The 13,947-nt window shown below is 44.8% G+C and overlaps 1 protein-coding gene across 4 annotated transcripts in view; it reads right to left on the bottom strand.

Annotated features, from left to right (window-relative positions):
* LOC118368726 (protein phosphatase 3 catalytic subunit alpha) overlaps positions 1-13,947 on the bottom strand; it is a 97,509-nt gene that overhangs the window by 23,881 nt on the left and 59,681 nt on the right. For all 4 annotated transcript variants that reach the window (XM_035753076.2, XM_035753079.2, XM_035753078.2 and 1 more), the window contains exons 7-9: positions 12,251-12,328; positions 11,489-11,583; positions 1,387-1,512 (exon numbers count right to left, since the gene is read on the bottom strand). In XM_035753076.2, the coding sequence (XP_035608969.1) occupies positions 1,387-1,512; positions 11,489-11,583; positions 12,251-12,328 (299 nt within the window). The remainder of the gene's footprint in view (positions 1-1,386; positions 1,513-11,488; positions 11,584-12,250; positions 12,329-13,947) is intronic.

Here is a 13,947-nt window from a genome sequence, read left to right as displayed (position 1 = left end):
AGTGGTGATGATAATAGTAGTAATAGTCTCAGTAGGTAGTAGGTTGAAATATTGGTGGTAGTAATGATAGATAGTAATGGTAATGGTAATAGTAGGGATAGTAGTGGTATTGGTGTAAATAACAGCGGTGGTGGTAGCATTCATTTGAGCAGTAATAGGGAAAGGGAATACCTAGTTAGTTGCACAAGTGAAATCATTCAACCCAAATATGTCTTCTGCATTTAACCCAACCCCTTTTAATCAGAGTTGCGAGGGGCTTAATCGACTTCACCAGCGCCCGGGAGCAGTTGTCGTTGAGTGTTAACTGCCTTGCTCAAAGGCATAATGGACCAGTGACCTTTCCGTTACTGGCCCAAAGCTCTTAACTGCTAGGCTATCTGCCGTTATTTGACATGTTTAGCATATTACTGTCCTCATTATTTATCCTAGGTTTGTTTTACTGTCCACTGTTGTCATTCTATTGTTGTTATTATTCGTCTTCAGTTATTATTACTAGAGAGAGAGGGAGAGAGGAATGGAGGGGGAGAGAGAATGAGAGAGAGAGAGAATGAGAGAGAGAGAGAGAGAATGAGAGAGAGAGAGAGAGAAAGAGAGAGAGAGAGAATGAGAGAGAGAGAGAGAGAGAGAGAGAGAGACAACCCTACGGCATTAAGCTGAATGACATTTGATGTGATCATTTGGTCCCGCTTTATTTGAAGTTTATCTTATGAAGACTTCATAACACATTCATATAGGCGTCATAAGCGCTGCATAAATGGGTCACAAATCATCTATAACCGTATTTCATGCTCTATAAAAGATCAATGTGAACAACTAAATTGATGCTTATGTCACACAGTTATGCCACATTATGAATCTTTAAAGAGCATGATAAACGGTTTTAGATGATTTGTGAAGCATCTATGTTGTGCTTATGAAGCCTATGTAAAGGCTTTATGAAGCCTTCATAAGAAGAACTTCAAATAAAACAGGACCGATAATTGTTATGGACACATCTCATTTGATATTTTTGGTTGATACTGTAGGTTAGGCATGACTACAGCCACACATACCACTGGGCGTGATAATTGGTCATCTCAACTGTTATTTCTGGTTGTTGTATTGTTAGGCATGACTATATCCACATATACCGATGCATGTGACTGCATTTGAGTACTAATAACAGCCACAACAACAGTTCCCTAAATGTATTCTGCCATCATATGCATGAATGAAATGAACTTGAACTGGAGGCAGTGTGTGTGTGTGTGTGTGTGTGTGTGTGTGTGTGTGTGTGTGTGTGTGTGTGTGTGTGTGTGTGTGTGTGTGTGTGTGTGTGTGTGTGTGTGTGTGTGTGTGTGTGTGTGTGTGTGTGTGTGTGTGTGTGTGTGTGTGTGTCCCGTTCACCTTTCTCCCCAACAAAGGGCAGGGACCAGGTGAAGACGTCCATGAAGTTGGGCAGCCAGTAGGGGTGAGGGGAGCAGTTGAACTGTCTGATGTTCATCACGTTGTTCTCATACTTCAGCACTGCAGCTATAAGGAACAGACAAAACACAAGCTAGATTGACTTAAATATTTACTTCAGTCATTTAAGTTTCATTACTAAAAAAAACATATATTTTTGTAAGTATGAATTCAGGGACAGGAAACACTCTGTATGTTGCAGACAGATATATAATGAATAGAGCTGACATGATGACCTGTTCTATGTGTCAGACAATCATTTCTGTTCTACACAATACATTTCTTTCTGTAAAGTTATATCCTCCTTAATCTCGGTTAACCCAGAACTAAAATCCCTTTAGGTCAGATGCTCTACACTCTGTCACACCCTGATCTGTTTCACCTGTCTTTGTGTTTGTCTCCACCCCCCTCCAGGCGTTGCCCATCTTCCCCATGATCCCAAAGGTATTTATACCTGTGTTCTCTGTTTGTCTGTTGCCAGTTCGTCTTGTCTCGTCAAGCCTACCAGCGTTTTCCCCGTACTCCTGTTTTACTCTAGTTCCTGTTTTTCTAGTTCCCGGTTTTGACCATTCTGCCTGACCTGACCCTGACCCTGCCTGCCGTTCTGTACCTTTTGGACTCTGTTCTGGATTACTGACCTCTGCCTGCCCTTGACCTGTCGTTTGCCTGCCCCCCTGTTTTTGTAATGAACCATTGTTATTTCAAAACTGTCTGCATCTGGGTCTTCTCCTGAGCCGTGATACCCTCTCTCTTCGGAACTTACAGGCAAGTATATGGGCCAAATGTCTCCTCACCTTCTGAAAGATGCTAAAACATGCAAAATCATGATTTGTCCAAATGACCTGTGATAAAATCTGCGCAAAATCTGAACAAAATGACTCATTAGCCTTTGGATCCCACAGTCTGTTGACAGATGCTACGGTACCATTTATGTTTACATAGTCTGTCCATGAGAGATTACATCCTCCTGAACAGCCTCATGGAGAGAGGGGGTGTGTATGAGACATCTGACAATTAAACGCATCCAGGTATAATGCATTATAACTTGCTTTAGAACAAGGCTTATGGTATGTTATGTCTCTCTGTGCATAGTTTCCAAACTGGCTGTTAGTTTGTCTGGATCATTATGAGATTATTACAAGACATATTACAAGACCGCATCATAATGAATTATACCTGCATGCATTAAGTATAGTCTTAACCCTATTGTAACACGTTGATCAAATCACTGGTGTACAAATACATTTTGAATGCATTTAGAGTGCCTTCTATTCTAAAACATCCATATTGTGTATTATAAAACTGTCCATAAAACTGTAAATCCATCTCATAAAATCCCTCAAAAGCTGTCAGTTTTAAACCACGTTCTACCTAGCAATTAAAACAGCGTTATTAAGTGAAAATATAAAGTCAGTCTGCATCGTGTGCCTGTTCTACACAGCTGGCCCTTTAAACCCATCCTCTGTGTTCCAGAAAAAGGAGGGCCGAGCACACCCCCATTCTCATCCATGGGGCTGTAGTGGAGCAGGTTAAGAGTTTCAAGTTCCTTATTGACCACATCACCAGCAAGACAGTCGCCTATTCCCCCTCAGGAGACTGAAAAGATGTGGCATGGGTCCTCAGATCCTCAGTTCTAAAGTTGCACCATCGAGAGCATCTTGACTGGTTGCATCACTGCCTGGCATGGAATCGGCTCGGCCTCCAACCGCAAGGCGCAACAAGGGGTACGGCCCAGTACATCACTGGGGCCAAGCTTCCTGCCATTCAGGACCTCTATCCCAGGCTGTGTCAGAGGAAGGCCCTAAAGAGTCCAGCCACCCTAGTTATAGACTGTTCTCTCTGCTACCGCACGGCAAGCGGTACCGGAGCACCAAGTCTAGGTCCAAAACAGCTTCTACCCCCAAGCCATACGACTACTGAACAGCTAATTAAATGGCTACCCAGACTATTTGCATTGACCCCCCTTTTTTTTTTATATACTGCTGCTACTCACTGTTTATGATCTATGCACAGTCACTGTATATAGCCTCGTTATTGTTAGTTTATTGTTGCCCTTTTATTTTTTACTTCAGTTTATTTAGTCAATATTTTTCTTAACTGCATTGTTGGCTAAGGGGCTTGTAAGTAAGAATTTCACGCTAAGGTGCGTGTGACAAATACAATGTGATTGGATTTGATATCAATGCTATGTCACATTGATTCCAAGCCCCCACCACAACCAGCATCATTTACAGGGATTTATACATGAATAAAACCCGGAAAAACGACTCGCTCAGCATATGGGCTTGATGGACTGATCGCCTCCATTCCTTAGTGAGAAAACATACACTTCTGACAATGGATGGATGGAGGGAGAGGGTGAAAGGAGAGAGCGAGAGAAAGGGAGAGAGATCATGTGAGAGGTAAGCTGGGGGGATACAGAGACAGAGAGACAGATTGGAGATCCTTATTGGCATGTTGATAGGAAAAGTTGAGGCAGAGACATTTTGAGAAACACAGCAAATCTACTTGTAAGATCCACGTGAGATAAAACAAGGGACATAGTTTATTGGGGAACCGGGAGGAAGTGCTTTGGTTGACCACATTATCCACAGTATGCAATACTGCTCCAGAGGTCCATAAGAATGTGCATACACCAAGCTTTTTCTGTGCCAACATGCATGAAAAGGCTGAATTCTCCGGGAGGCAATTGCAACGTACCAAAAATGGGATCAGAAACCGAGGACGTATCTATAACAAGTTGAAACCTTAGACTGTTTACGAGAGAAACACATACTGTATAATCACGAACAAACAAATCCAACAGTTGTTTGTATTAGGAAAAATCTACATATTCTTATGGACGTTTTAGAATGATTATGAAAAAAACAAAACATGTCAAAATACACGATGACATGTTTGACTTAACAAACTATATGACATTTTGCTACATTGGCTCACATGGCGGTTCCACTAGGATCTGACCTAGACCCGAGCCAATGACCTTTTCCAGATTCAGCAGCGGGCTGATTCTTTCTGAGTCGGATGGTTCGGGGGATGGAACATAACTACAAATCATTTGTAGACTGCAAATTGACCGCAAGGAGCAGAAAGAGATATAATGTTTGACTGAAACGTAATCATATCAAACCTTGCGTACATTTGTATGTACGACCACGTCGTGTCTCTCTATTGTCCATGGGAATACTTGGGAACAGATTTCATAAATTAAAATCACTCAGAGCTGATTTCCTGGTGTTTTCAAGTCTTATGTCCAACAATGAAAATGACAAAATTTACTTGAAAACATGGGGGGCCAAATAAAACCATTTGGGGAACCTTGACCTAGTCTGTCTAAATAAGTCAAAGTGTGTTATCACATTGCAACAGGCCAGGGAACCACACAGACAGACACTGTTGCCTCATCCCCTTTATACAGCCCTCTGCTCTCCCTCCCACCTCCACCCCCAACACCCAGCCAATGTGGCTGATTCGGAGAGGGGAAAGCTGACACCGAGGTTGGGCCCCGGTGGGGGACTTTCCTGCGTCTCCTGGCGGGGTTTGAGAATAGCAAGTCATCAAACGCGGCATGCCAGCCATCTGCATGTCATGAGTCTGTACAGCTACAGATAGACAGACTAACATTCACTGGGCTTGGTGAGGGGTGGGGTTGCGTGGCAGTGGCGAGACAGCGGTGAGACGAGCGGGTGTTGGAGCAAGTAAGTGGTGCAGCCCTCAGTATCAACAGCCATTGTTATGAGCTACTGTGCCTTCTCTTAGATACACACACAAACTCTGAAAGCACAAATCCACCTCTAGAGCGTTTCCACTGCTCCAGAGTCCAATGGCGATTAACTTTACACCACTCCAGCCAACGCTTGGCATTGGTGATCTTGGCACGGTGATCTTCCATGGCTGCTCGGCCGTGATTACCCACTTCATGAAGCTCCCCGACGAACAGTTCTTGTGCTGACGTTGCTTCCAGAGGCAGTTTGGAATTCCGTAGTGAGTGTTGCAGCCGAGGACAGGTGATTTTTACGCCCTACGTGCTTCAGGACTCGGCGGTCCTGTTCTGTGAGCTTGTGTGGCCTACCACTTCGCAACTGAGCCGTTGTTGCTCCCGGACATTTCCACTTCACAATAACAGCACTTACAGTTGACCAGGGCAGCTCTAGCAGGGCAGAAATGTGATAAAATTACTTGTTGGAAAGGTGGTATCCTTTGATGGTGCCACGTTGAAAGTCACTGAGCTCTTCAATATGGGCCATTGTACTGCCAATGTTTGTCTATGGAGATTGCTTGGCTGTGTGCTCGATTTTATACACCTGTCAGCAACGTGTGCGGCTGAAATAGCTGAATCCACTCATTTGAACGGCTGTCCACATAGCTTGGTATATATAGTGTATCTACGCAGTTATTGGTATATAAATATACTTTTCCCTCTTACGTCATTACCAAGCTACCAGCCATTCTACATGGCTCAAAATCAAATCAAATTTTATTGGTCACATAAAAATATTTAGCAGATGTTATTGCAGGTGTAGCAAAATGCTTGTGTTCCTAGCTCCCAACAATGTAGTAGAATCTAACAATTCACAACAACACACACGAATCTAAAGTAAAATAACAGAATTAAGAAATACATAAATACTAGGAAGAGAAATGTCGGAGTGGCATTGACTAAAATACAGTAGAATAGAATACAGTATATACATATGAAATGAGTAAAGCATTGTGTAAACATTATTACAGTGTCTAGGGTTCCATTATTAAAGTGGCCAGTGATTCCATTATGTATATAGGGCAGCAGCCTCTAAGGTGCAGGGTTGAGTAACCGGGTGGTAGCCGGCTAATAGATAGAAGATAGATAGAAGATGGAGAAAAAGTAGAGTAGGGCAGTCCGCTTGTCAGACAGACAGTGGAGGAAGCATTAAGCTCAGTTGGTTGTTGTTTGCAACACCAGCATTCTGGGTTTGATTCCTGAAGGGACCATATTTTCATAACTTATGTGTTAGCTATCTTGCTTTTAATAAATTAATAAAACATTCACAAATGACGATATACATTTTCAAACTAATTTAAGTCTGGTTGCAGTTCCTCAGACAACCACCGGGCATCTCTGTTGCTCTAATAACGTTAACTACTACTGTAGTGCTTCTTGGGGGAAGACCAGACCATCCGTGGGGTTGCTCTAACAGGAAAACCCACTAATACGGTAATGGCGACGCCCGCCTGTCTGCCCTCTCATACATTATTCACAGACGAGTGCCTGCCGAGAAGGGTTTTCCTCCCTTCTTAACGAGGACGGCTCTCTGATCCCCTCTGTCTGGAGGGACGAGGGGTGGAAGTTTGAGAGTTCCTTCCTCTGGCTTAATGCTTCCTCCACTGTCTGTCTGTCAAGCGGACGGCCCTACTCTGCTTTTATCCATCTTCTATCTAACTTTCTCTGTATTCCACTCATATAACAGCTGTAGACAGGAAATAGAGGGAAATTGGCTGTTTTACATTTTTTTCCACTACAGTTGACTTTTATGAATTTATCATCCCACACATATTTAATCCAGTTTCTTGTCAAATCACTGTTGCAGTGGAACAATACAGTAGGCTACAGAGTACAGTGTTAGAGTAACAAAACAGATTGAGTTGTCAATGTCATTGACCAATAATAATTGAGGTCTTGATCATAACTGCAGTTCTAAGAAATCAGATCAATCACAAAAGGATGGTGAGTAAGTGATAATGATGGACTAGGAATGTTTACTGGTTAACTGGTCTTCTCACGCCAAGATTCCCATCCAGCTACCCGACCAGAAATCCAGAGAGGAAAACAGAACAGAGAACATACCCGTTTATGCTCCGACTTGCTCTGACTCTATGGGGGGAGGGGTCCCTGGAGAATTACCAGAGAAGGTCCCCACGCTGTCAACTGTGACGAGGCGGAGAATTCCCTTGTTCCCCGTAGTCCTGCCTCGGGAATGCCATCCTACTATTTACTCTACGCTCAGCACCGATCATGTGGCCACATGCCAATCCCACAGGAAACAGAGTCCGAACTCTGACCTCGGCCATATCTCTGAGCCAGCCCTCTCTAGAGCAACAGCACATCTCCATCCATCTCCATCTCTATTTTCATTCTATCAATGAATAGCAGGATAGAGCGGGGAAACTATGTGACTGTCTCGGAGGCAGGTAGGCTAAATGTTTCACCTTGTGATCAACACAACTTCGCAACACCCAAGCCTGAATCCCCAGTCTGACACGTTCAAATCGTCCATCTATTCCCATCTATCTCCCAGTCACATTTCCAACGGTCTAAACTCAATCAACAACATATGGCAGGGAAAAATCCGGTAAACGTCTGATACTATGTGTGCCATTTTTGGATATGCGTAACTGCTGTCCAAGAGGCAGGCCCAGCGAAGGGTCTTTCGCTGGTTTTAGTTAAGCAGCTTGCCAATATAGCATTCATCAAGATAGATTCCTTTGAGCCCAGGTCTGAAAAACTGTACTAGAAGTATAAATAGTTGCCACAAGCATATATTATATCTTATATCACAACAGTATCACACCACAGTAGCTTTAAGCCTCTTCTCCTCAAATAAAACCAAACTCCACCTCCCAAATCCCAGATGGGAACGGCGACTAAGTCCCTAGTCACATGTCTTGGGAATTGAAGTGACAAGGGGATTCTGGGGTATGAGGAGCTACTGTCTCCGATGGGGGAGAACCCCTCAGTTCTCGTTTCACTGCGTGACAATCCTCTGCCGCTCCGAAATAGACTTGGGGAGCGGTGTCATTCCCCGTCTCCTTGACTGGAGGAACCCAAGCTGTCTGACACCAGCGACTAAAACTTGCCACCCATATTGTTTTTCAGCAGACAGTTTTCATGTTTACAGGTCAGTGAGAGAGGGGGGCATTGGTCGAATGATCACTCAGCTCCAGCTTATGTGGCTACAGACAACTTGACCCCTGACATGAGACCGTGTAGACTAGCCACCCGAGTAGCTCGGTGACGGAACCATCCGATTCCACGATTGATTTAACCCTTAAAAAAAATATATATATTTGGCTGTTGCATTATGTCGACTCGGCAATGGTGGCCTTTGTGTTTTTTTAAATGGTATTTATTTGCCTGCGAGACCACCGGCTGGGGGGTTCCTGCCTTTGTCAGGGTTGCCAAATCCCCACTCTGAGCGAGGTTACACTGACCGCAGACTGATTTGGAGGAGGCTGGTTAATCTGATTCTGCCCCCCCCGCAAAGACTGACGGGCTTAGCTGACTGGCCCCTTTTAGATTTACAGCTGCCATCGATTGGCCATCAATCACGAGACCGCGGCACTCGCAACCGAGATCCCAGTCCAAGACGAGAGAAGTTCAATCTATTACGGTCACTTGCATTTCAATCGGGCGCCCTGCACCATTCGAACCATATTATATGCCTCACTTCACAGAAGTAACAGATGATTTAATGTACTCCTCTTAACTCCTTAGTTAGAACGTCTGTAGGACTATAGGGTGAAGAATCCCATGTTGTTTCAAGAGAAAAGTAAAAGAATCCTAGAAAACTGAGCACCCTATTAAATACATTAAAACTCTGAAGAAATACGCAATCGGCGTTAAATGCACAATAAAACTAAAAGAGTGGGATGGGGGGGGGGGGTCTAGTTGTGCAGGAGCCCGGGCTGAGTAATGGCATGCGTTCCTGAATGTGCTTCAGAAGGTCAGCTATTTAAAGCTCTTTACCTTTGAGTTGGCAAAGCTGGGATCAGATATCAAGGTGGGCTGAGATTAGGGAACATCAAAGCAAAAACAACCTGGACGGGACTGTGAACATCAGCCATTGTAAGGCTCACAAAAAAACTCCAAACCGCTCTCCTTCTGTAGATGTCCTTGCAGTAGATCCTACCATCCTGACACATGCCCGCAAGGAAACTCATCACCGGGCTTTGCCCCATTTCACACCTATGCGAAAATATGCCCCCATGAGTGTGTGTGTCAAAAATATGCCCAATTTTCCTTCTCCCATTCTCTCCCTAAATTCCCCTGTGGTTCCCCGATTGGACAAAAAGAGTCGCTCTTGGACTTTTTGTGCTGACTCACTTCATAAAGGTCTGTCTGTGTGTCCAGCTTCCTCCAGAGTGTGCTGGGACACTGCATGCCAAATGGACCACAGCCAGTCCATCCAATCCCCACCCAACCCAAGAGACGCGTGAAACGTTTTGGAACCACGGCACTGTGTGCGTGCTCTCTCCCTTTCTCACTGTCCCCCTTTCTTTCTCTCTCTCCCTTTCTCTCACTCTCCCTTTCTTTCTCTCTCTCTCTCTCCCTTTCTCACTGTCCCCCTTTCTTTCTCTCTCTCTCTCTCCTTTCTCACTGTCCCCCTTTCTTTCTCTCTCTCTCTCCCTTTCTCACTGTCCCCCTTTCTTTCTCTCTCTCTCCCTTTCTCACTGTCCCCCTTTCTTTCTCTCTATCCCTTTCTCTCTCTCTCCCTTTCTCACTGTCCCCCTTTCTTTCTCTCTCTCCCTTTCTGACTGTCCCCCTTTCTTTCTCTCTCTCCATTTGTCACTGTCCCCCTTTCTCTCTCTCTATCCCTTTCTCTCTCTCTCTCTCTCTCCCTTTCTCACTGTCCCCCTTTCTCACACTGTCCCCCTTTCTTTCTCTCTCTCTCTTTCTCACTGCCCCCTTTCTTTCTCTCCATCCCTTTCTCTCTCTCTCCCTTTCTTTCTCTCTCTCTCCCGTTCTCACGTTCCCCCTTTCTTTCTCTCTCTCCCTTTATCACTGTCCCCCTTTCTTTCTCTCTATCCCTTTCTCATTGTCCCCCTTTCTTTCTCTCTCTCTATCCCTTTCTCACTGTCCCCCTTTCTTTCTCTCTCTCCCTTTCTCACTGTCCCCCTTTCTTTCTCTCTATCCCTTTCTCTCTCTCTCCCTTTCTTTCTCTCTCTCTCCCTTTCCCACTGTCCCCCTTTCTTTCTCTCTCTCTCTATTCCTTTCTCACTGTCCCCCTTTCTTTCTCTCTCTCTCCCTTTCTCACTGTCCCCCTTTCTTTCTCCCTCTCCCTTTCTCACTGTCCCCCTTTCTTTCTCCCCTCCCTTTCTCACTGTCCCCCTTTCTTTCTTTCTTTCTTTCTTTCTTTCTTTCTTTCTTTCTTTCTTTCTTTCCCTTTCTCTCCCCTCTTTCTCTCTCCCCTCTTTCTCTCTCTCCCTTTCTCTCTCTCCCCCTTTCTCTCTCTCCCTTTCTCACTGTCCCCCTTTCTTTCTCTCCCTTTCTCTCTCTCAGCCTTTCTCTCTCCCCCTCTGTCTCTCTCTCCCCTTTCTCTCTCTCCCTTTCTCTCTCTCCCCTCTTTCTCTCTCTCCCTTTCTCTCTCTCCCCCTTTCTCTCTCTCCCTTTCACTCTCTCTCCCTTTCTCACTGTCCCCCTTTCTTTCTCTCCCTTTCTCTCTCCCCCTCTGTCTCTATCTCCCCTTTCTCTCTCTCCCTTTCTCTCTCTCCCTTTCTCGCTCTCCCCTTTCTCTCTCTCCCTTTCTCTCTCTCCCTTTCGCATACATTTGATCTGATCACACTGTGTCAAGTACAGTGTGATTCAATTGTTGATTCTCTGTACTGTTTTTCTTTGTTCGCTTTACTTTTTTGTTTCACTGTAAAGTGTGTTGTGATTTAAAATGCACTTTAAAAAGAGATTTACTTTTGTGATGTTGTATGAACATCCGTGTCTGACAACTTCAACCGTAAACTAGTTCAATAGAGTCAGGTTGTGTCGCGAGGCCATCCTTCCAAATCTTATCTCATTGACTGAGCGAAGCCTAACTCTAGGGCAGCATACAACAGAGGAGGCTGGTGGGAGAAGCTATAGGAGGACGGGCTCATTGTAATGGCTGGAATGGAATGAACAGAGCTGTATTACACATATCAAACACATGTTTGACTCGGTTCCATGTTTTCCTTTCCAGCCATTACAATGAGCCCGTCCTCCTATAGTCCCCCACCAGCCTCCACTGGCAAGTGGTCAATGATCCATAACAAATAAACAAATGAATGCGGTAATGAGTACGATTCACTCTGTGCTTGCCTTTGTTGTTGTAGACGTCTAGGTAGTTGGGTGCTGAGAAGATGGTGATGAGAGAAGGAAACCCTGTCGTCTGGCTCTTCCTGTACATGCGGTACCTAGAGGGAGAGACAACATCGTCAGCACCATCACTGTTACAAGAACACTACCTAAAACTGTACTTGTGCTCTTCTGCAGCACAGTGTGGTCCTCTGTAGCTCAGTTGGTAGAGCATGGTGCTTGCAATGCCAGGATAGTGGGTTTGATTTCCAGGACCATCTGTATATAAAATGTGTGCATGCATAACTGTTCGGGATAAAAGTGTCTGCTAGATTATGTACAGTGGATGTAACACATTATTATTATGTGTATGAAGTCCACGATGGCCCGAGGACGAATGAAATCCATTTTTTGGAGGGGTTACCTGATCCTAGATCTGTGGCTAGCTAGTAGGTCAAGCTGTTCTTTTCTCTTTGAGTGGGCCCGGAGAGTCTTCGTGGAGGAGCAGTAAACAAACAGGGTGACACGCCTCTTCTGTCAGTTTGAGGGGGAGCCCCTGCCTCATCAGCCCTTTTCTCAAATGTTATGGCATGCTTGCTACCAAGGGTGTCACGGTCCTTTGAGGGGGGGCACTGACGACCAAACTCAATCAAGTTGAATTCAACACTTTTTTTTTTGCAAGCGCAGGATTCCTACCCAGGTTTCCTGGCTAGGCTCAAGCGACATAGTTGTCCAAGGTGAACGGCTGTAACAGTTAGCGATGGGGGGGGGGAAGAGGGAACTTACCCAGCGTCCTGTGCTTCATGGGCTCGAATGACCGATAATAAGTTATTGTGTTGTAGAAAGTCGCAGACAGCAGGATAACTGTTGAAAGACAAGACGACACATGCTTGATTAACGGCTCTAATTTGATCAAAAAGCAGTGATTCGATTTCTTTCCCACTGGGCGCAGACGTCGAATCAACTTCTATTCCACGTTGGTTCAACGTAATTTCATTAAATTTATGTGGAAACTACGCTGATTCAACCAGTGTGTGCCCAGTGGATTGACACTTAAAATAGATATTCATTCAAGTGTATTTTAATAGCAGGCACCTTCATCATGTAACCATTGGAAAGGGCAAACAAAGGATCCAGCATAAAATCTCAACCTTGTGGTTTCTATAAGTATTCTGTGTGTGTGTGTGTGTGTGTGTGTGTGTGTGTGCGTGCGTGCGTGTGTGCACGTGCAGCTTTTGCGTACTCATGCAGCTCTGATCAGTCTGAGATTGAGGTGGCCAAAATAAACTGCCAGCAATTACAATGTAGTAAAGTTTCAGGATTTTCCATGCCATAACCTTTCATTCCCAAAGAACCCAAAATGTGATTTTGCACTCAGTGAGGGAGGCCCTAGTCACACTAGCCAGCCGGCCAGTCAACAACCCCCTTGAAGCCAGCTACGTTGAAAACTCGCGGAGAAGGAACGTTTAGTAAGTAAGTGAGTGCACATGAACTTCCAGACCTTGGGGAAACACAACAGAGCTGTGTGTCAAAATCATTTCAGAACTCCCCGCCACAACAACTTTCGAAGGTTATTCAATGAACCTGACGAAACATGAAAGCAATCATTGTTCAAAGAACCAAACTCACTGTGGAACCGACTCATGTTTATTTAATTTTAGGTCACAACAGGCAAACGCTTTTTCCCATTGACAGAACGACACTTCAGCTGTCATTTGGAAACAATCTGACGCGTGTGTTTGATAATTAAGTGCGGGGCTGAAGGCTAAACTCAAGTGTTTGTTTCTGGATATTGCTAATTAGTCTAACAATGGTTGTGCCCTTTACTCAATGTGGTTCTCCATTGCTGAAAGCTTTCGGAGCTAAAGGGTTAGCTCACTGCTTTGTGAGACAGGTAGATGGCCTTGCACTTCGGGCCAACTCGTAACAGCCACAGCGCTCCGCCTCCAGTAAATAACCGGAATAGAAAGTAGACAAGAGAACGGGTACGGTATACTCTAACTTGAACAAAAGTGAACCGATCCGTCTCAATTTGCACTTCCTTGTCAGACGGGTATGCATTGAGGGGCACAGTTACACTGCAGGCTTCCTAGTGGAGAGGCCTGCTTTGCTTTGTCACTCCAGGTGGACTTACACCTAGAAATGGGTACGGTGTCACATGCCTTGTTCTGTTACTGATGACCTGAGAGGAGAACGCACCACCGACAGCGGGAACGGTAACCAAAGTGCGCGTGGTTTCTTTATGGAGTGATAGCATCGCTTCGAGGAAAATAAAAAAGTAGCTCATATCCATCTTAATGGACTATTTTCACTTCTATTTGTTTCTCCAGGCATCAGCAGATGCTGTTGCTACTGTAGGCACTGCTCAGAAGACTAAAGACATTTTGTGCTGAACGCAATTGACATCTGTTTTGGGACGGAGCGCAGATGCGATCCATCCCAAACCGTTGTGAGAGTCCCTGACAAATAAACAAACACATGCA

This window comes from Oncorhynchus keta, chromosome 35 (assembly GCF_023373465.1).
Source record: "Oncorhynchus keta strain PuntledgeMale-10-30-2019 chromosome 35, Oket_V2, whole genome shotgun sequence".
Taxonomy (NCBI): Eukaryota; Metazoa; Chordata; class Actinopteri; order Salmoniformes; family Salmonidae; genus Oncorhynchus; species Oncorhynchus keta.
This window is presented reverse-complemented; position numbering and strand designations above follow the sequence as displayed.